The sequence below is a fragment of the Dasypus novemcinctus genome, chromosome 26 (assembly GCF_030445035.2).
Source record: "Dasypus novemcinctus isolate mDasNov1 chromosome 26, mDasNov1.1.hap2, whole genome shotgun sequence".
NCBI lineage: Eukaryota > Metazoa > Chordata > Mammalia > Cingulata > Dasypodidae > Dasypus > Dasypus novemcinctus.
Genome location: NC_080698.1, coordinates 73,704 through 99,916, shown reverse-complemented (window position 1 = coordinate 99,916; position 26,213 = coordinate 73,704). Strand labels below are relative to the sequence as shown.

General features: G+C 45.6%; 1 protein-coding gene across 8 annotated transcripts in view; it reads right to left on the bottom strand.

The window, feature by feature from the left end:
• XYLB (xylulokinase) overlaps positions 1–26,213 on the bottom strand; it is a 55,456-nt gene that overhangs the window by 13,091 nt on the left and 16,152 nt on the right. For 5 of the 8 annotated variants that reach the window (XR_009183653.2, XM_058288774.2, XM_058288776.1 and 2 more), the window contains 6 exons: positions 24,561–24,601; positions 23,886–24,001; positions 23,124–23,239; positions 22,650–22,723; positions 20,486–20,582; positions 36–94 (listed from right to left, as the gene is read on the bottom strand). Coding sequence is in view for 7 of the 8 variants with exons in the window: in XM_058288774.2 (XP_058144757.1) it covers positions 36–94; positions 20,486–20,582; positions 22,650–22,723; positions 23,124–23,239; positions 23,886–24,001; positions 24,561–24,601 (503 nt within the window). In the remaining variant the exon portion in view is untranslated. The remainder of the gene's footprint in view (positions 1–35; positions 95–20,485; positions 20,583–22,649; positions 22,724–23,123; positions 23,240–23,885; positions 24,002–24,560; positions 24,602–26,213) is intronic. The other 3 variants (XM_058288780.2, XM_071211979.1, XM_071211978.1) reach the window with 1 other exon arrangement.

Sequence of the window (26,213 nt, the reverse complement as noted above, 5' to 3'; positions counted from 1 at the left end):
GATGCCACAGTGCAGGGCCTGCTCCTGGCACTTACCTGTAAGATATCTCTGTTGTGAGATGCCCCACCAGTGGCCAAAATCTTTGTCTTGGGCACTGCAAGAAAAAAAGGATAAATATAAAATGGCTGTAGAAATCCTGCCAACAGTTCTTCAGCCACAGAGGGTTTATGTTTGATCGATGCCTCCTGCTTATCACACAAGATGGGGGGAAAAGCAAAGCTGGCTTCTGTCCATGCCTAAAACATCATCTGCTTATGAGGCTGTGCAAGGGATTGCCCCATCCACCTCTTCTTGCCTTTTTAATTAAATAAACAAAAACCTCAAAACCAACCAAGACAAGAAGGGGCCTTCCTCAAACTGATAAAGGCCGTATATCCAAAACTTACAATAAACACCATTTTCAACTGAACATTTAAAACACCATTTTCAACTGAACATTTAGAAGCATTTTCTTCAAGACTGGTGTGGTGGCCAGCAACCAAGATGCCCCAAGTGATCCGTGTCCTGCTCTCCACGCCCTCATGTAGGCCCCTCGCCCAGCAACTAAGGCTGACTGCATGACCAACAGGACACTGCGTAAAGGAAGGGGCGTGGCTCCCATCTTGCTGCCGGGGGTCCCCTCTCTCTCCGATCACTTGCTCTGGGGCAGCTAGTCCCATGGAGAGATCTGTGGTGAGGAGCCGAGGCCTCCAGCCCTGTCAGGCCTTCCATGGCTGCAGCCCCAGCTCACAGCTTGAATGCAACCTGGGAGAGACCCTGAGGCAGAACCACCGAACCAAGCTGATCCCAAATTCTTCACCTTCAGAAACTGTGGAAGATAATAAATGCTCACAGTTGCTTTATGCCACTAAGTCTTAGGGTGATTTGGTATACAGCACTAGATAACTAAAACAACTAGGAAACAAACAAAGGTTCACACTGCCAGGACACTGTTTTACACAGTATTAGATAGATATCCTGATCTAAACAAGAGAAGAAGAAAAAAGAAAGGGATTGAAAGAAAAGAGATAAAAATATCATTATCTGCAGACAACAGATCATCTACTAGAAAAAAATAAAGAACAAGCAAACTAATAGAATTAGTAAGAGTTTTAAAAGATTGCCAGATACAAAATCAACTTACAGTAAGCAGTGGCATTTCTGACAATAATCAACTAGAAAGTGTGATAGAAAATAAAATTACTATTCCCAATGGCAACCAGAAAGGCAATGCAGCCAGGAAACATGTTAGCAAAGAATTCATCAGACTCTATGAAGAAAAAACTGAAGCTCTAGTATCAAAGGATAAAATAGAAGATCTAAATAAATAAAAAGATATCCCATGGTCTTAGATGGATTTGAATTAATTTTATATAAATGTTGATTCTTTTCAAGTTAATATATAAATTCAACACAACCTGATTATAAAAACTCCAATTGGGCTTTTTTAAAAGAACTAAATCAATTTACTATAAAATATTTATGAAAAAAATAAAGACCCATAAATGGTTAAGGCAATGTTGAAAAAAGAAAAGCAAGGAAAAGGAGAATCTCTATATAAGCTATTAAGAAATACTACAAAGCCACAATAATACCAACAGTATGTCTGTCTCAGGAACAGATGAATATACCCAAAGGAGTGGAAAAGGGAGCAGAGAGTTTGACACACATATAGGAACATGATATGTGAGAAAGGGAGCATTACAAATTAATAGGGAAAAGCAGAGCATTACTAGATGGTGTTTGGAAAACTGGGTCACCATGTAGAAAAAAATTAAACTGGAAGATGGCAGAGTAGGGAGTCATTCACTCCACTAGAACAACTTCAAAATTTGGAACTGTCTGAATCAACTATTTCAAAACTCCAGAGTCCTTTAGAACACTATACAGCATCCAGGGACAAGTAGAAGAAGGTGGCATGTTACTGTAAATACAAGTAAATTGCTCTGTCTGCATGGTGGCTCCTAGGGCCCAGCCCCACTCTCGCAGCAGGCAGCAGTGAGGTCTGGTTCCTGGTTTAGCCTCCTGGTGCCAGAAAGGGACACAGAAACCCACTTTCCAAGGTCCAGGGTAGGCATAGGCTGACTGCTGACTGTGGCTTTGGATTAGCTACTTCAGATAGTTGGGGTTTGGGCTCTGAAGGTGGTCAGTGGTCCAACCTGCCCCAAAGACGGCAAAGGAGATTTAAAGACAGAACTCTTCCTTGGAGCTGTGGAGGACAGCTGAAGGGCTCTATTTGCTAAGCAGATACTGAGACAAGAAAGCGCTGTTTAGGGGAGCCATGAAAGAAGCTCTGGAGCCCTTCCTGGCCCCTCAGTCATCCCCTCTCCAGGGCAATTTGGAACCAGCTGACGCCCCCTTTGTGGGTCCCTGGCCTTGTTCTGTCTGGAAAATACTGACTTTGGAAACTCCTCTCAGGCATGCCCCAATTCCCAGAATTTGTCCTTTAGGCAAAAGTGCCTGAGACCACAAAAGCAGTGTAAGAAACAACTGACACAGATGAGGTGGGGCAAATGTTTAACTATTTAAGTCCTGAGCAGAATGCAGAGGAGGCACTCAAACTCATGTAAACAGGCAAACACTTAAGGTCACCTGCAGGCACAAGCACAACCCAAGACCCGGAGGACCGAGCACCTTGCGGTGGCTTTGCGAAGACCTTCCTGAGGGGAGGGCTAACACTCAAGAAAATCTGTCATACCACCAGCTGGCTACAAACTCAAGAAAAAGACAGCTAAGGGAATAAATACCAGAGTTAACATTTTAAAATATTAAAATGTACAGTGTTCAACAAAAGATAACAAGACAGACAAAAATATAGGAAATAATGGCCCATCCATAGAAAACAGATAAAAATCCAGAATATATCAACAAAAAAGACCAGAACTGTGGACAGATAACACAAAGACTTTTAAAAACTGATCTTCAATATGCTTAAAGAGATGAAGGAAAATACTTTTAAATAGAAATTTTACAAAGGAACCAAATAGAACTACTAACGCCGAAGACTGCAACAACTGAAATTAAATTTTTTCAGGATGGTTTCAAGAAAAGATTGGAGCTGGCAGGAGAAGAAAGAACAAAGAATTATATAAAGCAAAGACAGCCTAAGAGACCTCTGGCTCATCCCCAAGCCTCCCAATATATGCAGTATGGGGATCCCAGAAGGAGAAGAAAAAGAGAAAGGGGCAGAAGGAATATTCAGAGAAATGACAGAAAATATCCCAAACTTAGCAAAAGATGTGACTATGTACATCCAAGAAGCTCAGAAAACACCAAGGAAGATAAACTTGAAGAAAAAAGTCCCCGTCACAACCTGATCAAACAGTTTAATGCCAAAGACAAGGGGAAAGTTCTGAAAGTTGCAAGAGAAAAGTGATATGTTATATACAAGAAAGCCCCAAGTAGATTAGGTGTCGATGTCTCATCAGAAACAATGGACACAAGAAGGCAGTGCCTTGAAATACTTAAAAGTACTGAAAGAACACAATTGCCAATCAAGAATTTTATATTGAGTGAGATCTCCTTTCAAAAATGAGGGAGAGGTTAGGACATCACCAGATTGGGAAGTGGATGTGGCTCAGGTTATAGAACTCCCGCCTACCATATGGGAGGGCCTGGGTTTGATTCCTGGGGCCTCCTGGTGAAAAAGAAGAGAAAGTGTGCCCATGCAGTGAGCCAATGCCTGTGCAAGTGAGTCACACAGCAAGATGATGACGCATCAAAAAGAGAGACAATGGGAGAGTCAAGGTGAAGAAACCAGGAACTGAGGTGGCGCACTTGACAGGGAGCCTCTCTCCAGATCAGGGATCTCAAGGATCAAATCCTAGAGAAGAGAAAATGAGAAGAGAAGACAAAAAGAGAAAGAGATACAGAAGATCACACAGCAAATGGACACAGACAGCAAGAAAACAGCAGGGTGGGAGGAGGGGAAGGGGAAAAAGAATAAATAAATAAATCTTCAAAGAAAACGAAAGACATCTCTAGATAAACCAAAGCTGAGGGAGTTCATCACCACTAGACCTGCCCTACAAGCAGTGCTCAAGGGAGTTCTTTAGACTAAGAGGAAAGGACCCTAGACAGTGGTCAAACTGGCATAAAGAATAAAGATTTCCATGGGAAACGGATGTGGTTCAAGCAGTTGGGCTCCCATTTACCATATAGGAGTTTCAGGGTTTGATGCACAGGGCCTCCTGGTGAAGGCAAGTTGGCCTGTGTGGGGTGCTGGCCCACGTGAGAGTGCCACCCTGCGCAGGAGTGCTGGCCAATGCGGAGAGCTGGTGCAGCAAGATGATGCAACAAGAGACACAGAGGAAAGACAATAAGAGACGTAGCAGAAAAGGGAGCTGAGGTGGTGCAAGAGAATGATCACCTCTCTCCCACTCCAGAAAGTCCCAGGATCAGTTCTCAGAGCCGCCTAATGAGAATACAAGCAGACACAGAAGAAAACACACAGCGAATGGACCCAGAGAGCAGACAACAGGGGGTGGGGGTGGGGGTGGGGGGAGAGAAACAAATAAATCTTAAAAAAAAAAGAAATAAAGACTTCCAGTAAAGGTAATATTTTTGTAATTATAAATACCAGTACTATTGTATTTTTTTGATATGTAACTCTACTTCTTACTTCCTACAGGTGACAAAATACAAATGCATAGAAAGTAATGATAAATCTATGGCTTTGAAAATACAATGTACAAAGATATAATTTGCAACAAGTACAAAAAATGGTGTACTTGTTGGGGGACAGAGGGATATAGGAAAAGTGTATGTTATGTGTAAGTTACTGAGTATTGAAATAGCAATGGAAGAAATTATATCACTGATGTGGAGACAGTGGCCATGGGAGTTGATGAAGGCAGAGAGAGGGGGAAAAGAGGTGTGATATTGGAGCATTTTTGGGTCTTGGAATTGTCCTGAATGATACTGCAGAGACAGATGTAGTATCCCATATATCCTACCATAACCCACTGAATGAGAGAGGGTGTAAACTACAACATGAACTATGATCCATGCTGTGTAGCAATGCTCCAAAATGTACTCATCAAATGCAATGACTGTACCACACTAATGAAAGAAGTTGTCGATGTGGGAGGAGTGGGGGGTGTGGGGAGTGGGGTATACGGGAACCTCTTATCTTTTTTAATGCACCATTTTGTGTGATCCATGTATCTTTTTTTTAAAAAAAAGATAATAATAAAATAAAATAAAAATTAGGTACTGAAATTAGGTTGGTATCAAATCAAATATGATTGCTATCCATTGAGGATATTAAATTTTTGCCCCTATGGTAATCAAAAGGAAAATTTATGAAAAATATGCCAGAAAGAAATGAGAAGGGACTCACACATAATCTCAATAATGGATATTGAAGATCAGTAAGGAAATACAAGACTTGAATGATACTCTAAACCAATAAGACCTAACAGACATGCATAGAACACGTCGCCCAACAGAATACGCACTCTTCTCAAGTGCACATGGATCGCTCTCCAGGGTACACTATATCTTAGGTCACAAAACAAGACTCAATAAATTTAAATATATTGAAATCGTACACTGTATCTTCTCTGATCACAATGGAATAAAGCCAGAAATCAATAACAGAGGGAAAAATGAAAAATTCACAAATATGTAGAAATTAAACAACATACTTTAAAACAGCCAATGGATTAAAGAGGAAATCACAAGGGAAATTATGAAATATCTTGAGACAAATGAAAATACAACACGCTAAAACTTATGGGATGAAGCAAAGGCATGCTGAAAAGGATTTTTTTTCCATGTGCACTGTTTATTTATTTTTTATTATAAATTTGTTAATGTGATTGGGGCTGAAAGGGACAGTCTATGGAGGTTAAAAAAAGTAATAAATTAAAGAAGAAAAATCACATGATCTTATAGACTGAAGCAGAAAAGACATTTGACAAAATATTTCCTTGATAAAAATACTACAATAGATAGGAATTGAAGGAAACTTTCTCAATATGATAAAGGCCGTATATGAAAACCCTATAGCTAATATTGTACTAAAGGTGAAAGACTGAAAGCTTTCCCTTTGAGATCAGGGACAAGACAAGGATGCCCATGGTCACCACTGTATTCAAGACAGTGCTAGAAGTTCTAACTAGAGCAATCAGGCAGGAAAAATAAGTAAAAGGCATCCAAATCAGAAAGGAAGAAATAAAACTTTCACTATTTGCAGACTTGATCCAATATCTAGAAAGCCCCCAAAAACCTACAGCAAAACTGCTAGAACAAATAAATGATTTTAGTAGAGAATAAGGATACAAGATCAATACACAAAAATCAGTGGTGTTCCTATACATTAGTAATGCACAATCTGAGGAGGAAGTCAGGGAAAAAATTCCATTTATAATAGCAACTAAAAGAATCAAATATTTAGGAATATTTACTTAACCAAGGATGTAAAGTACTGTATTCAGAAAACTATAATGCATTGTTAAAAGGAATCAAAAAAGATCTACATAATTGGAAAAAGATTCCGTGCTCACAGATTGGAAGACTAAATATCATTAAGAAGTCAATACTACCCAAATTGATATAGAGATTCAATGCAATCCCAATAAAAATTCCACCAGAATTTTTTAAACAAGTGGAAAACACAATTATTAATTTTATCTGGAAGGGCAAGGGCCCCGAATAGCTGGAAACATCTTAAAAAGGAAAAGTGAAGTTGGAGGACTCTCAGTCCCAGACTTTAAATCATGTTACCTAGCTACAGTGGTAAAAACAGCATGGTATTGGCATAAAAATATACATATAGACCAATGGAACCGAACTGATGGTTCAGTAACAGACCCTTACATCTATTGCAAACAGATTTTTGACAAGCCTGTAATATCCACCTAGCTGGGAAAGAACAGTCTATTCAACAAATGGTGCTGGGACAACTGGATATCCATAGCCAAAAGAAAGAAAGAAGACCCTTATCTCACACCTTATACAAAAATTAATTTGAAATAGACCTAAATATAAAAGCAAGTATCAAAAAGCTCCTAGAAGAAAATGTAGGGAAACATCTTTAAGAACTGGTGGTAGGGAAGCAGACTTGGTCCAATGGATAGGGTGTCCGCCTACCACATGGGAGGTCCGTGGTTCAAAGCCCGGGCCTCCTTGACCCATGTGGAGCTGGCCCTTGTGCAGTGCTGATGTGCGCAAGGAGTGCCTTGCCACGCAGGGGCGTCCCCCATGAAGGGACCCCCACATGCAAGGAGTGCGCCCCATAAGGAGAGCTGCCCAGCACAACAGAAAGTGCAGCCTGCCCAAGAATGGCGCCGTACACACGGAGAGCTGACACAAGATGACGCAAAAGAAACAGATTCCTGACGCCACTGATAAGGATAGAAGTAGTCACAGAAGAACACACAGTGAATGGACACAGAGAACAGACAACTGAGGGGGGGTTAAGAGGAGATAAACAAAAAATAAATCTTAAAAAAAAAAAAAAAAAGACCTGGTGGTAGGTGGTAGATACTTAAACCTTATACCAAAAGCATGAGTAACAAAAGAAAACATGGATAAATGGGACCTCCTCAAATTTAAATACTTCTGTGATTCAAAAGACTTCATTAAGGTGAAAAGGCAGCACACTAAATGGGAGAAAATATTGGGAAACCATTTATCTGATAAGGGTTAGATTTCCATTCTATAAAAAGAGATCATACAACTCAACAATAAAAGAGCAATCAATCCAATTTAAAAATGGGCAACAGAGTTAAATCGATATTTCTCCAAAGAGGAAATAATAAATGGCAAAAAAGCACATGAAAAGAATGTTCCATATCACTAGCTATTAGGGAAATGCAAATCTAAACAATGAGATACCATCTAACACTGCATAGAATGGCCATTATTTAAAAATCAGACAACAATAAGTGCTGGAGAGGATGTGGAGGAATAGGAACACTCCTTCACTGTTGATGGGAGTGTAAAATGGTGCAGCCTCTGTGGAAGACAGTTTGGGGGTTCCTCAGGAAGCTAAATATAGAACTGCCATATGATCCAGCAATTCCTCTACTAGAAATATATCCAGAAGAACTAAAAACTATGACACGAATAGACATCAGCACACTGATGTTCATAGCAGTGTTATTCACAATTGCCCAAAGATGGAAACAACCCAAATGTTCATCAACCAATGAATGGATAAACAAAATGTGGTACATACATATGATGGAATACTATGCCACAGTAAGAAGAAATGAAATTGGGACACATATGATAACATGGATGAATCTTAAAGACATACTAAGTGAAGTAAGCCAGACACAAAAGGACAAATATTGCATAGTCTCATAAGAACTAAGCATGAATAATAAGCTTATGGAGTTAAAACCTAGAGTATAGATTATTAGGAGATAAGAGGAGGGTTGAGAAGAACTACTGATGCTTAATGTATGTAGAAGTCTTAATTAACTTGACTGCAAAAGTGTAGAAATGAATAGAGTTAATGGTAACACATTATAGTGAGTAGCAGTTGGTTTATAAATGGGATTGTGGCTGAAAAGGGTAGTCTGGGGAAGTAAATGTCAATTGAAAGAAAGCTAAAGAAAAATCTAGGGGGAAATGGCTGTGCTCAAGAAATTGAGCCCCCATTCACCATATGGAGGACCCAGGTTCAATCCCTGGGACCTCCTGGTACAGAAAAGAAAAAAGGGTGTCTCAGACCTGAGCAGTGAGGCACAGGCTCCTGTGCGGCATGGAGATAGGTGTAGGCCCCCATGGGGTGAAGCAATGCACCAAAAAAGACAATGATGCAACCAAATGGGAAAAGAAAGAATCTAGGCACTGAATAACACGGTGAACCAAGAGGTGGATGAGAGTTGTGGTTGATGGTACAAATATAAGAGTGTCCTTCTGTGAGCTAGAGCAGATGGACATCATTATTGCAGTGTGGTGGGAATGTGGAGAAGCATTGGAAAACTACAACTGGTGTGACCTACAGACTGTGGTTAACAGCAATACTGTGATATTCTTCCATCAATGCCAAAGATGTACTGCGTTGATAATGAAGGTGTATGGAAAAAGTGTGCCAAATGTACGCTATGGACCATGGTTGGTGGTAATAGTCTGATTACCTCATAATCTGTAACAAATGTTCAACCACAGTACGGTGTGTTGATGAAGGGGTGTTGTATGGGAATTCTACATATGTGCATGACTGTTTTGTAAATTCACAACCTCTGTAATAAAAATATATATTTAAAAAATAGGGTGGGTTGGGGGAAAATACACCAAATGTAAGATAGGGACTATGGTTAGTAGTAATATTTTGACAATGCTCTTGCATAGTTTGTAACAAATATCTCACAATAATGCAAGGTGTTGGTGGAGGTGTGATGTGAGACCCCTGTATAATGTTATGCATGTTTACTTTGTAAGTTCACAATCTTTACTATACACTTACTGTTTATGCACGTTCATGTATAATCGAAATACTTCAATTAAAAAATATATTTAAAAAAAAGAAGATATACAAACGGCCAAAGAGCATACGAAAAGATGTTCTACATCAGTAGTCATGAGGAAAATGCAAATCAAAATAAGAATGAGATACCATTTCACACCACTAGACTGGCTATTCAAAACACAGAAATTACAAATGTAGGGAATGCAGAGAAATAGAAACACTCATCTCTTGCTAGTGGGAATGTAAAATGATACAGCCACTGTGGAAGACAGTTTGGCAGTTATAGACCTGGCAATTACGCTTCTAGGTATATACCCAGAACTCAAAGAAGGTACACGAACAGATATTTGCACACTGATGTTCTTATTAGCATTATTCACAATTACCAAAAGCTGAAAGCAATCCAAGTGGTAAACAACTGATGAATGGATAAATAAAATGTTAGATATACATACAATGAAATATTATTCAGCATTATAAAGGAATGAAGTTGTGTCACACAACAACAGATGAACCGTGAAGTCATCATGTTGAAGAAATAAGTCAGACACAAAAGGACAAACATTGCATGGTCTCACTGATAAGAAATTATTAGAAAAGGCAAACTTAAAGAGTCAGAATCTAGAATTTAGGTTACAAGGGGCTAGATTGGGGAAAGGGAATATGGAGTTAATGTTTTAAATTGTACAGAATTTATATCTGGGGTTCATTGTAAAGTTTTGGTAATGGATGGTGGTGATGGTAGCACAACATTGTGAGTGTAATTAATTATGTGAAGTGGTTAACAGGGAAATTTTAGGTTGTATACATATTACTAGAATAAAAATTAAAAGGAAAGGGAAGCAACTAAGGCAAATACTGGCCCGTGCGCTCTGGAGAGCTGATGGCCTGTGCACCATTGAGGGCTGGCGCAGCAAGATGATGCAGCAAAGGGAAACAAGCAGATACAGAAAAAATGCACAGCGAATGGACACAGAGAAGAGACAGCAAAGAATGGAACAAGCCGCAAGGGGCGGAATAAATAAATAAATCTTTTAAAAAAATTAAAAGGGAAAAAAACACACAGGATTGTACAACTGTACAGTGAACTCTATTGTAAATGATAGAATACAGTTAATAGTACAATTATAAAAATGCTCTTTGATTAATTCTAACAAATGTACCTCACTAATGTAAGGAGTTAATAAGATGCTATATGGGAACTCTGTATTTCATATATATTATGTGAGATATTTCTGCAAACCTACAACTTCTCCAACCAAAACTTACTAATAAAATAATAGTTCAGAAAAATAGCTAGAGGACAGGCTGAAATGACCTGGAAAAAGATCTAGGGTTTAGGACACCAGGCGAGGGCTGGACACCACCCAGGCGAGAGAGGGGCAAAGGAGGGGAATCCTAACGACTGAAGTGTGAGTTGAAGCCAGCAACTGCTGCTGCCCACACCCCCACACTGAAGACAGCTTAGAATTCCTGGGCCTCTGGGCCTGCGGCTACAGACAAAGGGACTCCAAGGATCCCCCTCCCCAGGAAAGGGACACAGTCTAAGGCTGACTCAGCCTCTGACCCACAATTTGGTCTGCTGTGTCCCAGGCCAAGTGGCCCACACACTGGTTTGCCCTGCGAGCCGGCGAAGGACTAGAGAAATCCCACCTTTGCAATCTCCCTTTTTTCTAGCCAGGACTGATTGTTGGGGACCAACATCCCCAGGAAAGAGGAGAGAAAGGGACACAGCCTGAGGCTGACACAGCTTCTGACCCACAGTTTGGTCTGCTGTGTCCCAGGAGCCCTTCCCGGCTAAGTGCGGCTGCACCATTGTTTGCCTTGGGAGCCAGGAAGGGACTAAAGAAAAAAGACCCTCCCAATCTCCTTCTCTACTAACCAGGACTGACTGTTGAGGACACAGAGGGGAGTGGAAATACTTCCTAGCCAGGGAAAGGGAGGGGGCTGCCAGAGAAGGCTGGAGAGTTGCCTCTGAGAAAGTTTCAGTTACAAGGCTCTTGGCCTGCAGGCGAAGCTCTATCACGTTGATCTGGTCTGTGTTGCAATAAATACACTCCGACCAGGCACTGAACTGAGAGCTGCCAAAGAGCACGATCTGCTAGCAGACCAAGGAAGTGCATGTGAGAAAATTGAAAATGAGAGGCTTTTTCCTGCCTTTATAGCCTCCCTCCCCAAGGCCCTAGGAAGTGAGTCTACCACCAATTACTGGGTCCAGAACCAGTTTTGAGCAACTAGCAGGGACAATCCAAACAATCCAGGTTGAGCCAAGAATCAAAGAGCAGTGGTAACACACAGCCTCTTGCCACTAAATCCCTACAAAAGAGAAAGAAATTGAGCATCTGAGGAAACTACATCCTAATCAGATGCCTAGATATTAGCAAAAAAATTATGAGCCATACTAAGAAAATAGAAGACATGGCCCAAGAAAAGGAATATTATCAGAGCCCTAGAAGAGATTCAGGATTTGAGAGAACTAATTAGTGAGATGCACACAAATTTCCAAAATCAAATTAATGAGTTGAGAGACAATATGGCTAAAAAGATAAATGAAATAAAAAAGACACTGCATGAGCACAAATAAGAATTTGAGGGAAGTGGATGTGGGTCAGGTGAACGGGCTCCTGCCTACACATGGGAAGTCCCAGGTTCAGTTCCCAGTGCCGCCTGGAGAAGATGAGCAAGAAAACAAGCTGGTGTAATGGGCAGATGCAGCAAGCTGATGCAACAAGATGATTCAGTAAGGAGCCACAAAGAGGAAAGACAATGAGGGACACAACAAAGCAGGGAGGTGAGATGGCTCAAGTGATTGAATGCCTCTCTCCCACATGGGAGGTCCTAGGTTCAGTTCCCAGTGTCTCCTAAAGAGAAGAGGAATAGACACAGAGAGTATACCACAAACAGACACAGAAAGCTGACAGTAAGTGCAAAACAACAGGGGGGAGGGTGTGAAGAAAGAAAATAAAACTTAAAAAAAAAAACAACAAAAAAACTGAACTCCTGAACAGAAAAATAACAGAGCTCATGGAAATGAAAGACACAATAGGTGAGATAAAAAACACATTAGAGGGAAGTGGACTTGGCCCAGTGGTTAGGGCGTCCGTCTATCACATGGGAGGTCCGTGGTTCAAACCCCGGGCCTCCTTGACCCATGTGGAGCTGGCCCATGCACAGTGCTGATGAGTGCAAGGAGTGCCCTGCCACACAAGGGTGTCCCCCGCATAGGGGAGCCCCATGTGCAAGGAGTGTGCCCCGTAAGGAGAGCTGCCCAGTGTGAAAGAAAGTGCAGCCTGCCCAGGAATGGCGCCGCATACATGGAGAGCTGACAAATGATGCAACAAAAAGAAACACAGATTCCTGTGCCACTGACAACAGAAGCGGACAAAGAAGAACACACAGTAAATAGACACAGAGAACAGACAACTGGGGAGGGGGGGAAGGGAAATAAATAATAAAAAAAGAAAATAAACATTAAAAAAACACATTAGATAAATATTGGCCAATAAAACCCAAATAAAGTCACATAAATGTTTTTTTTTAATACACTAGAGGCATACAGCAGCAGACTCAAAATGATAGAAAAAAGAATAAGTGACACAGAAGACAGAACAGCTGAAATTGAAGCCAGAAAAGAATAGAGAGAGAAAAGAATGGAAAAAATTGAGCAGAATCTCAGAGAGTTGAATGACAATACAAAACAGAACAACATACATGTCATGGGAGTTCCAAAGGAGAAGAAAAGGGAAAGAAGGCAGAAAAGGTATTTTAGGAAATAATAGTTGAAAATTTCCCACCTTTCATGAAAGAAATGAACTTATATGTCCAAAAAGCATACCGTAAACCAATCAGAAGAGATCTGAATAGACCTACTTCAAGACACATACTACTCAGAATGTCAAATGTCAAAAATAAAGAGAAAATTCTCAAAGCAGCAAGGGAGAAGCAAACAATCACATACAAGGGATGCCCAGTAAGACTTAGCACGGCTTTCTCTTCAGAAACCATGGAGATGAGAAGACAGTGGTACAGTGCAATTAGGATACTGAAAGAGAAGAACTGCCAGCCAAGAATTTTTTATCCAGCAAAACTGTCCATCAAATATGAAGGTGAATATAAAATATTCACAAACAAATGAAAACCAAGAGAGTTTGCAAAAAAGAATACATTTTTGCAGGAAGTATTAAAGGAAACCTTAGAACCTGAAATAAAAAGACAGGAGAGAAAGGCCTGGTGGGCAGTATAGAAGAAAGAATAGCAGAAAGGATAAACAAAAGAGTAAAATGACAATGATATGACATATGAAAACCAAAGAATAAAATGGTAGAAATAACACATTTATAATAATATCATTGAATGTGAATGGATTAAACTCATCAATCAAAAAACGCATGCTTACAGAATGGATAAAAAAACCATGAGCCATCCATATGCTTTTTATAAGAAACTCACCTTAGAACCAGGGATACAAACCAGCTGAATGTGAAAGGCTGGAAAAAGATACTCCACATGAATAGTAACCAAAAAAAGAGCAGGGGTAGCTACACTAATATCAGACAAAACACACTTTAAAGGCAAAATAAGTTATAAGAGATATAGAAGGCCATTATACATTAATAAAAGGGACAATCCACCAGGAAGATATAACACTCATAAATATCTATGCACCTAACCAGGGTACCCCAAAATACATGAGACAAACTCTGGCAAAACTGAAGGGTGAAAAAGACATCTCTACAATAATTGTTGGATACTTCAACGTATCACTCACCTCATTAGAACAACTAGACCAAAGATCAACAAGGAAACAGAGAACTTGGGACAATATGATAATGAGCTAGACCTAACAGACATATACAGAACACTGCACCCAAACTCAAAGGATTATACTTTCTTCTCAAGTGCCCATGGATCTTTCTTCAGGTTAGACCACATGTTAGGGCACAATGCAGCTCTCAATATAAAAAGACTGAAATTATACAAAGCACCTTCTCAGATCACAATGGAATGAAACTGGAATCAGTAATAGACAGGAAAAAAGTAAATTCACAAATGTGTGGAACCTGAACAACACACTCCTGAATAATCAGTGGTGAAAGAAGAAATTACAAGTGAAATCAGTAAATATATTGAGCTAAATTAAAATGAGAACACAGCTTATCAAAACTTATGGGATACAGTGAAGGCAGTCTTGAGAGAGAAATTTATAGCCTTAAACTCAGAAAAGAAGAGCTAAACTCAAAGATTTACTGAACAACTAGAGAAACTAGAAAAAGAACAGCAAACCAATCCCAGAGCAAGCAGTAGGAAAGAAATAATAGATTAGAGCAGAAATAAATGAAAAATTAAGAACAAAAGCACAATAAATAAAATCAACAAACCAAAAGCTGGTTTTTTGAGATCAATAAAATGGACAAACCCCTAGCTAAACTAGCAAAGAAAAGAAGACAGAAGATGCAAACAAATAAAATAAAAAATGAAAGAGGGGGAAGTTATGACTGACCCCATAGAAATAAAAAGAATCATAAAGAATATTATGAGAGGGAAACGGACTTTGGCCCAGTGGTTAGGGCGTCCGTCTACCATATGGGAGGTCCGCGGTTCAAACCCCGGGCCTCCTTGACCCGTGTGGAGCTGGCCATGCGCAGTGCTGATGCGCGCAAGGAGTGCCGTGCCACGCAAGGGTGTCCCCTGCGTGGGGGAGCCCCACGCGCAAGGAGTGTGCCCGTGAGGAAAGCCGCCCAGCGTGAAAAGAAAGTGCAGCCTGCCCAGGAATGGCGCCGCCCACACTTCCCGTGCCACTGACGACAACAGAAGCGGACAAAGAAACAAGATGCAGCAAATAGACACCAAGAACAGACAACCAAAGGAGGGGGGGGAATTAAATAAATAAATAAATCTTTAAAAAAAAAAAAAAAAGAATATTATGAGAAACTATGCCAACAAACTAGACAACCTAGATGAAATGGACAAGTTCCAAAAAAGCACAAACAACCTATACTGTTGCTAAAAATATAAAAGAGCTTAACAAATCAATTACATTTAAAGAGACTGAATACATCATCAAAAATCTCCCAGCAAAGAAAAGTCTAGGACCAGATGGCTTCACAGGTGAATTCTACCAACGATTTAGAAAAGAATTAACATCAACACTGTTTAAACTCTTCCAAAAAATTGAAGAGGAGGGAAATTACCCAACACATTTTCTGAAGCCAACATCACCCTAATACCAAAGCCAGATAAAGATACTACAAGAAAAGAAAATTACAGACAAATCTCTCTAATGAACATAGATGAAAAATTCTCAACAAAATACTTGCAAATCAAATCCAACAGCATATCAAAAGACTTATACATCACAACCAAGTGGGATTTATTCCTAGCATGCAAGTTTGGTTCAACATAAGAAAATCAATTAATGTAATACACCACATTAACTGAAGGAAAAAACCACATCATCATATCAATCGATGTAGAAAAGGCATTTGACAAAATTCAGCATCCTTTTTTGATAAAAAGCACTTCAAAAGATAAGAAAAGAAAGAAAATTCCTCCTTATGATAAAAGGCATATATGAAAAACCCACAGCCAACACCATACTCAATGGGGAAAGGTTGAAAGCTTTCCCTCTAAGATCTGGAATAAGACAAGGATGCTCACTGTCCCACTGTTATTCAATATTGTACTAGAAGTTCTAGTTAGGGCAAATAGACAAGAAAAAAAATTAAAGGCATCCAAATAGGAAAAAAAGGAAGTACAACTCTGTCTGTAGATGATGTGATCTTGAATTCAGAAAATTCTGAAGTATTCACGACAAAGCTACTTGAGCTAATAAATGAGTTTGGCAAAGTGGCAGGATACAAGATAAACATGCAAAAATCAGTAATGTTTTTGTACATTAGTATTGAACAATCTGAGGAGGAAATCAGGGGGGAAATTCCATTTATGATAGTAACAAAAAGACTTAAATACCTAGGAATTAACTTAACCAAAGAAGCACAGAATCTATATGCAGAAAACTACAAAATAATACTAAAAGAAATTTTTAAAAACCTAAATGGAAAAGCATTCTATATTCATGGATTGGAAGAATATTGTGAAGATGTCAATCTTACCTAAACTGATTTATAGATTTAATGCAATACCAATCAAAATTCCAACAGCCCACTTTACAGAAATAGAAAAGGCAATTACCAAATTCATTTGGAAGGGAAACTGCACCTGAATAGCCAAAAGTATTCTAAAGAAGAGCAACATGGGAGGAATTTCACTGCCTGACCTTGAAACATATTACAAGCTACAGTGATAAAAAACAGCATGATATTGGCATAAAGAAAGACACATTGGGAAGTGACTATGGGTCAAGCGATTGGGCTTCCATCTACCATACAAGGAGAACCCAGGTTTAGTCCGTGGTTCAAACGCTGCCCTCCTTGACCCGTGTAGCGCTTGCCCATGAGCAATGCTGATGTGCGCAAGGAGTGCCCTGCCACACAGGGGTGTCTCCTGTGTAGGGGAGCCCCACACGCAAGGAATGCACCCCATAAGGAGAGCCACCCAGCGCGAAAGAAATTGCAGCCTGCCCAAGAATGGCGCTGCACACACGGAGAGCTGACACAAGATGACGCAACAAAAAGAAACACATATTCCCGTGCCGCTGCTAAGGATAGAAGCAGTCACAAAAGAACACACGGTGAATGGACACAGAAAGCAGACAACTGGGGGGGGGGGAGGTTAAGGGGAGAGAAATAAATAAATCTTTAAAAAAAAAAAGAAATACAAGAACTTAACAAAGCAATCACATTTAAAGAGATTGAATGAGGCATTAAAAATCTCTCAACAAAGAAAAGTCGTGGAAAAGCAAGAGGGGGCCCTGCATGTGCTGTTTGGAAGAGTAGATGGAGTAGGATACATTCTGTTGAAAACCATGCATGTATTCATTGTGGTCATTTGTGTAGACCAAAGCCTGAGTATGGCTCAGCCTAACCTGCAAAGTCACAGGAAAAAGCCTGGAGGCACATGAGGGGGCATTCACTTTGTATTCCATAAATTTGTTTTACATAAGTCTTTTCCGATGAAAAGACATTGACTTATTATAAGATGTCACCAAGTAGTAAGAGTGGCTTGGGAGAGGGGTTGGGATGGCAAGTAATATTCTTTTATTTTATTTTCCAAATGTGGTTTTATAATTTTATTGCTTTTACAAATGAACCTAAATAAAATGAAATACCTAGAAACATAACCCAAAGAGAAACCACAGCCCAGCCCAGCCCAGCCAGGTGCCTGATGATGTCTACGTCTGCCAAGAGAGCAATAATCCCCTCAACAAAGCAGATTCGCCCGTGGTCGGGAACGCAGCGGTGGCGCCAGGCGGGCGTCGTTCAGGTCCCAGCTCTGCCAGCTGTTAGCAGGTGGCTTAACCACTCACGTCCTACTCTGCAGACAGAAGGGAAGGGCCCTGCCTAGAGGGCGGAGGTCTGCAGGGGCGACCTCCTTGGGAAGGAGTCGATGACTGCTGGCAGCTATTGTTACTTATCATCACTCTCACTTAAAGTGCTCTTCAGCCTTCTCAGACGCCATTAAAACTGCAGATTATGACCAGCTGAGGACAAAACGGGAGCCAGCCAAACCCCACAGCAGCTGGGGTAATGGTCCCCCACTTGCTCGGCCCGTTCTGGTTCCAACCACGTGATCTTGTTGGAGAGGAACCCACAGAGCCGGCAAGACAGGTTTGCTTCTTTTTAAGCCTGCTGAGAGGATAAGTAACTTTATGCTGTTCTATGCAAGAAATGCCGCAGGAGTGGGGAATAATGGCACGATGCGATCAGCCCTGCCTGGGCCTGAGGGCTCCTGCCAGCGCCCACCCCCTGCACGCTGGGTGCCAGGCCTTTCTGCCCACCGCGGGCCCAGCACATCCCCTCCTGACAGCCAGAACCCGTGCCAGGATTCAGACCCAACCTTAGCACCAGCCTGCCCTGCTCACCCAATCGCATTTCTCAGTCTTTCTAAGTTTTCTAAGTCTTTAGAGAACTTTGGGGAATTTCTTTTCTCACTTGGGGAGGCAGGTGGAGAGGAATGGGAATGCTTATTAAAAAACTTCTATTGAAGTATAACATACATCCTGAAAAATGCACACATTATAAAGACACAACCTGGAAATTTTTCACAAATTAAACACACCCATGGAACCCACGGAACAGCTCATCACCCCCCCAGAGGCCCTCCCATGAACCCCCCCAAAAGCTACTACCATCCTGCCTTCCAACAGCAGCAAGGAGTTTGGTCTCTTTTTGACTTCGATGCCATATTTTGTGTTTGGATTCTTTCACTTGGCCTTACATTTCTGAGACTCAACCATTTTGTTTCACTGGAGTTGGTTAATTTTCATTTTCGTGCAGTACCCCATTGTACGGCTACACCACAATGCATTTATCTTACTATTAAAGGACTTTGCTGTTGGACATTGATCTAGAAGTGAGATTACTGGATAGGTGTATGTTTAGCTTTAGTAGATGCTATGGGGTTGTTTGTTTTAGGAGGTACCAGCAATTGAACCTGGGACACTCGACATGCAAAGCAGGTGCTCCCTAGATGCTGTAGATTGTCAAAGGGGTGACCTAATGCTTATTTTTATACTATCCTTTCCCTTGTTAGTTCAACGATATAAACATAACGTATAACCTGGATTGTCCATAAACATATCATAAAGAGAACCTCAAGTGAAGAAGCTTTTGGGTTTTTCTACCTTCTCTACGACAACAGCTGCTGTGGAGTTCATCTTAGAAACTTGATTCTACGGTCAGCCAGTCCACCCTCCTTGCAGATTCCCAACCATTCCAAGGCCATCAGTGAGGGGAGCTCACGGGCCTCCTTTTTTTTTTTTAATAAAACCATTTATCTTGCATTTTGTACAGAACCACCTGAAGTCTGCAACCTGATGGGACAGTTCCCCAGGGGTTCACAGGCAGTGTGTCCTCTCAGCGCTGTGGTTTTGGGGCTGGGGTCCACACACAGGCAGGAAGGGGCACAGTGGGAGGCACTTCAGCCCTTTCTCAAAGCAGAGGCAGCAGAGCATCCAGGTTACCGAGAACCTGTGCAAACGGGGCTCCTGGGGAAGGGACGGGAAGGGATGCTGCCCAGCGAGGCAGATCACGCGGCAGGGGGTGAAGAGGACTTGCCATCTCTAGCGCCTCAGCCCAGGACCTAGGATTCGATGGGGACCATGCGCAGTTTCCAGTCATTGCCCTGTTTGAACCGCGGTGACCAGCCCGAGGCCAGGCTAGAAGAGATCATTCTAGTCATTCCAAGTCTCCGTTCACGCCCTACAGCCCATAAAAAGGCAGGAAGCGAAAAGCTCAGCTCACAGTAGGTGCTGACAAAGCCAGGAGACTAAGAGCACATCCCACAGAGGTCACACAGCCTGCGGGCACAGTCTCCAGTGGGGACAGCAGAGGAAGGCACAGGCGCCAATGCCTGCCCAGCCAACCAGCAGATCTTGTGTGTGTGGGAGAGGGCACCGGGGCCATGAACCCTACAGAAAAGGAAGGGGCAGAGGCCGGGCCTGCTGATCTGCAGGCTGCAAATTCTCTGTATCCAGCTTTGGCCAGGGAAGGAGGCCAGGCCCCACCTAGAGACGGTGCCGGGACCTCCTTTAAAGATGCCTCTTCTGCAGCCTGAGCTCCGGGAAGTCCCCTTCTCTCCCCTGCCTCGCCCCGTTCCTCCTGTGCCAGGCCTGAGTCCTGACAGTGGTACAGCAGCCCAGGCTCCTGCCCCAAGCCAAAGCACCCAGAACTTGCCCGGCCAGGTGAGGCCACGGTCCAGGAATGGCCGGACCCAGAGCCTGCCCCCCTGTGGGTCCATTTGCCCTCTGTGGGTCCAGCGCTGGGGCTTGGGGCTGCTCCTGCACACAGCGCCAGGACGAGCTGCCTCCAGGCACCCTCTCACACCCTGAGGGGCAGGCCCCACCTCCCTCCTGCACGGGGCCCCTAACGGAGCCTGGACGGATGGACACCAGCAGCCCCAGCCACAGGCTGAGAAGGGGCTCAAGCACCCCAGGATGCGCCCAGCTAGCAGCTCACTTACCGACTCGGTAGCCCAGGCCCTCTGCATGGAGCCTCTTAGCCATGAACTGTCCTTCGACCAGTGCACGAACCTCCACATCCCGGGGGAACGCTGAGACCTGCGTTCAGGAGAACACGGGCAGAGCAAAGGGGGCTCAGTGCTGCCGCATGCACGCTCTCTGCACGCAGCCAGGTGGCGGCCGGGCCGGGCCTTCAGCAGAGCTCGAGTCGCTGCTGTGGCCCGACCCCACACCGCAGCATGCGGGCCCTGCAGTTGGGAGTCGCGGGTTCGAGCTCTGCCTCGGAAGCTCAGCTCTTTGGCCTTGAATACTTTCTGAGCCTCAGTTTCCTTATGAACAAAACTGAGGTAGCAGCGGCCCCTGATTTTTAGGGGTGTCGTGATGATGAGATTAAACGGCAGAGCCTGGGATGTGGACCGGACTCGACGAGGCCATGGGCTCCTCTGGCTCCTGGGGCCAGGTGGACCTGTGCTTCCCTCACCAAGCCCCCTTCAGGGACGCCTTCCTGCCCTCAGACACTGCCTCTGCCTGGAGCAGCCCACCCCCCTGTGCTGGGACCTCCCTCCCTGGGCGCTCCTCATCTCTCTGGACCAGGGCTTCTTGACCTCTTCTGTTCCAGGGACCCTCTGCCAGGCGGGTGAAAACGAGGGACCCTCACTAAGTCCACACTGCACTGTGCACTATTTAATGAACAGCTCACATGCGCTCCAACAGGCCCCACAAGAACAAGGCTTTTTTGAATTTCAGTTCACGCTTACTGGCCCCTTGCTAGGAGCCCCTGCCACTCCTGCCCTCTCTGCAGCCTTGCTCCTTCCCTCCCTAGCCGTACCCGCTGCAGCCGTGCGTGTGCCTGCTCACTGCACAGGGCCACGTGTGTCTTGTTCTCTTTGCGTCTCCAATGCCTGGCACCAAAGAGGCTCAACACATACCTGCTGACTGAATGGATAAATGAAGAAAAACTACCTTCTTCTTGACAAATTTAGGAAAGATTTGCCTAAAAGAGAACAGCCTTGTCTTGTCTCTACGAGGAACTGAAATGAACTCCCTGTGCTTCATGTAAAGCTTTCCTTCTGCCCATGACCCAGCACCGACGCTGATACAGCTGCTACATAGCGAATACCTTACTGAAGTGTCTCAGGTATTACTTAGGGTCAGAAATAAGCAGCAGCACCAACCCACAGTGTGGAGATGACTCTCTGGGAAGCATCTAACCGGAGAGCCAAGGCAACGCAGCGAGCGCCTGCTCCTCTCTCCTGGGGGAGGTCGTGTGGCGCGGGAGCTTGCCTCCACCCGTCGCCTTCCCCGTGGCTTTGGGCAAGGCTCCACCTGCCCACCTGTAAAGTGGGATCCAGTGCCCACCTGACATAGTCGCTTTGAGAAGTAAATGAGAAAGAGACAGAAAACCAAAGCCCATGGCGCCTGGATAGCTGTGCTCAGGGATGAGCGCCGTCCCACTCCAGAGGCCCTGCCACTTGAAGGGAACGCACGGGCTCGTGGCAGCTGTGCAGCAAAGCTCACCGAAGAAGCACTTGTGGCCACGTGTGCACTCAGAGGAGACCCCTGTGCTGGCTGTTTGAGGGGAAGGAGGATCTGTGTCTTGGATCCTGCTGATTACCCAGCATCTAAAATGGACCCCAACAAATCAAAAATGTTTGTTAGGGATGTGGCTCGGGCAGTTGGGCGCCTGCCTACCACATGGGAGGTCCTAAGTTCGGGTCCTGGTACCTCCTAAAGAGGCGCAGACCTCACACCCGCTGCAATGAGCTAGACGCTGCACCTGCCAAAAGAAAACAAGCTAGACGCTGCACCCACAGCAACAAGCAGACGCCTAAACAAACAGATGCCACAAGCCAGCAGATGCCGCAGCCCGTAGGGAATGGATGTGGCTCAGGCCGTTGGGCACTTGCCTCCCATGTGGGAGGTCCTGGGTTCAGTTCCCAGTACCTCCTGGAGAGGGTGAGCAGACAATGAGCAGACAGACGAGAGAACCATGCGGGGAGGGGGATAAATAAAAAATGACAGCAAATAAATCTTTTTTAAAAGCCTCTTTAAAAAAGATGCTTGTTAAATCAGTGGACGAGTGAACGAAGTCCATTTGATAGGCAACTCCTAAATTTAATATTCAGAATGGAGCCAACTGGGCTCTGACACCAAGACCGGACGTACCTCGTGGCCTTCTGCGTTAAACCTGTGACGGCCAGTAGCCTCAGGGGTGATCTCCATCACATCAAAATAAAACCCTGAAACGGCAGCAGCAGAAGTTTGGGCTTCGCAGCTGACCTGGACGGCAGTGGCGGGACCCCGTCCTGCCCAGATCCGGGGCTCGCGCTCCCTCCTCTCTAGGGGGGCTCTTCTCAGGGGCAGCTCCCAGCCCTCGAAGCCAGCCCGGGTTTGTGCGAGAGAAGCACATGCCCTCCACACGCAGGCCCGACCCCAACCCCAGACCCTTTTCCCGTGGCTGGGGCTGAGCAGGGTGGCAGGCGTGGCGGCTGCCCTGGGGCTGTCACGGCGCAAGGGCTGGTGCCAAGGCCACCAGGAGTGCGCAGGACTCCGGCCAACTCAGAACCAGACCGCCTGGCTCCCGCCGCAGCCCTCCGCGTGGGCCCTGCCCCTCCCAGGCCCGGCTTTGCAGCGGCCTACCCAGGTTTCCGCCGTTCCCCATTTGCGTGGATCGAAGCGCCCGCGAGAACTCGCCCCAGGAGCAGGAGGCCGACTCATCGCGGACCTTCTCTCTCGTAAGGGAGCCATTTTTAAAGCTGTGGAAACCCAGACAACAGCTCTGAGGAGCGGCCCAGAGCTGGCTGATCGGGCCCACCTGCTCCGTTAAGAGCCCTGGGCAGGGGGGCCGCCAGCGGGCACCCCGACCCGCACCCGGGCCAGGCCCCACGCAGGCCCGGGAGCCGCAGGCCTGTGTTCAAGAGGCCCCAGAAAGAGGCGCCCACACCCCCGCGGTTCTCGGGGCTTAGGGGCCTCAGAAACCATCTACCTCGGCGGCTGCCCACAGGCCTCGAGGCCTGAGACCTGAGCAGAGCAGTTTCTCCCATGGGCTCGGCCCGGCCGCCCCCACAGCGACATTTCGCTCCTGCAGCACCAGGAAGCGCAGTCCAGCTGCACGGGGCTTACCCGAGGCTCTCGACCACCCCACCCTGTGGCCCCCAGAGCTGACAAGCCTCTGGGCCCCCGCTGCCTGCACGGGCCGGAGCTGATGGCCCCTGGGCCCCACTGCCCATACCAGCCGGGGCTAACAGGCCCTGGGCCCCACTGCCCGCACCGCTGCCCTCACGGGCCAGAGCCAATGGGCCCTGGGCCCCCGCTGCCTGCACGGGCCGGCTGGTGTTCAAGCGGGTCCCAGAGATCCCCGGCCTCCTCCCACCCGGAAGGGGCCACCGGCACCAGGCCTACCAGAGGAGCGCCAGGAAGTGCTGGGGGTCGACGGGATTGCAGAAGACGTGGCCTTCCAGGGCAGGCACGGGCTCCCGCAGCCAGACAAAGAGGGTGTCGCTGGTGCCCAGGCTGACCTGCAGAGGGGAGGGGCGACCGGGCTCCACCCCTTCTGCCCACGCACGCCCACACGCCGCCCTCCGCGGCCACACTCTCGGCCTCCCACCACCACTGCAGGCCTCAGACCAGCACTGCATCCTGGAGACCCCTCCTGACCCTCCCACACCAGAGGAGTCAAGTCGGCCCCCAAGGGACGGCTCTCAGGACCCTCACGCCGATTTTCCAGAAACGACCAAACTGCATCGAGATGACAGTTTGGGAGACGACTGGTTCCCTGAACAGCTTTCCCACCAGGCCCAGGGTGGACGGACCATGCTCTCCTTCCGCGACCTCACAGCGCTCTGGTCCAGCTTTGGACCTTCTGTCACTGTGCCCAGAAGACTGGCCACTGGCAAGGCGGGCAGGGGTCCTGCCTGCTTGGCAAAGGGCACTACCATCTAGAGGAGGAGACAGGGCAGGGCCTGTCCCTCAGCTTCCAGCAGGCCCCCGTGAGCAGCAGTGATGCTGCTGAGACCGGCCCACCCCCCAGGGCAGGGAGAGCTGGCTCTGCTGCTGACGTGGGGAAGGTCACCTTACCGCAATGTCGCCTTCCTCCAGCCTCATGCCTGCCAGCGACGCTGAGAATGAGAGGACAGCTCTGGTTAGCTGCGCCCCGTGAGGGCCATGAAGCAGGCCAGGCACCGCCAAAGGTGGCACAACTCCCATCTCCCACCCCAACCCAGCGCAGAGGCAGGAGTGGGGTGAGCTCAGGAGGCCCTAGAGGGTCTCTGCAGTCAGGGCCTCTGATTTGGGCTGGGACACCCCTTCCCCAAAGGGGTCCAAGCAGGGCCCTGGGATCTACCCGATGAGACAGGCAGATTGAGGCAGGAATGTGGGAAAAAGGGCTGAGGTGCAGGTGCCATCTGAAGCCTGCTCCCACGGCAACTCCGCCTGCCTCCACTGATGTGCCCCCAGTGCTCACTGAGCACCCAGTGCAAGAAGGCGCGAAAGAAGTGAGCGGAGAAAGGGCACACTCAAACACTGCCCGCATGCCAGGGCTTTGACCCTGGGCCCCCACCTCTGAGAACGACCCTCCAGAGTCAGAGGGAGGAGGCAGGACGTGCATCTCCACATTGTGTCATCCAAACAGACATCAAAATTTAAGTCAAGGGATTATGGGTGATTTTTTTTACATCCTTCCTTTGATTTGTCAGTATTAAAAACTTTTGTCTGCAAAAAAGAAGTAATCCTTGTAAGAAAATAACACGAGGCTTTCTTTGCATGTTTTTTGTTAATCGTTACTGTTGGTTAAGCCAAGGAACAACTAATGCATTAAAACAGCAGCAAACAGAAGGTAAGACTTAGGAAGGTCTGGATGAGGGCTGCCTGCCTGGTATTACTGACGTTCAGCCTGAAACCAAAATCCACGGGGAAGGACTAAAAACCTTCCCTGCTATTCCCTCTCAAACATGCCCAGACATTCTCAATTTGTGGATTAAAAAACAGGCCCTTTATTCTCCCTAGCACTCTTCCACTTGTATAAGAATACACATTTTTCTAATGAAAGCCAATTTCAAAGAAAACAAGTGTATTCTGCAAGTTTAAGTTTTCTGGAATTGGTGCTTTTTCCCAGGGGCACTACCAGGGTGGATGGGCCGAGTCCCCGGGGAAGGCCAGTGCTGAGTCAAACGTGCAGCCGGCAGGACCTGCTGCACCTCTGAACCAGGCACCGCAAGTCTGCACTCAGTTGAGTTCTGACAACAGGGCTGCACAGTCTACAGATGTTGCTCAGGAGAGGGCGGCGTCTTGGGAGGGGGGCAGGCCCCAGCAGCACCAGACGGCCCAGCCGTGCCCCCAGAGCTCAGGAGCACCGCGGGTGCTGTCTGCAGTGTGGCATCACGACAGCAACCAAACAATTTTTCCTGATTGCAAAAGTCATGCAAAGTCACTGCAGAAAATATGGATACCTATTATAATCACAGGAATTGTGACTCCTACGATAACTAAATCTTAGCCAAAACCTTCGGCTCTTTTCCTTGGCAGACAACTCCACTCCTAGACACACATATCTCCCCTTCTTAATTTTGCTGTTGTTTGTCCATTTTCCTCTCACTCATGCTTCCAGGAGGAGGTAAGTGGCCAGGCTGGAGGAGCGGTTCTGAGGAGGCAGGGCCCTCAGGAGAGCAGCGCTCTCACTACAGCACTACCCAGGAGCAGGAGCCACAGGCTTGGGAAAGCGTTTGGGGGAGA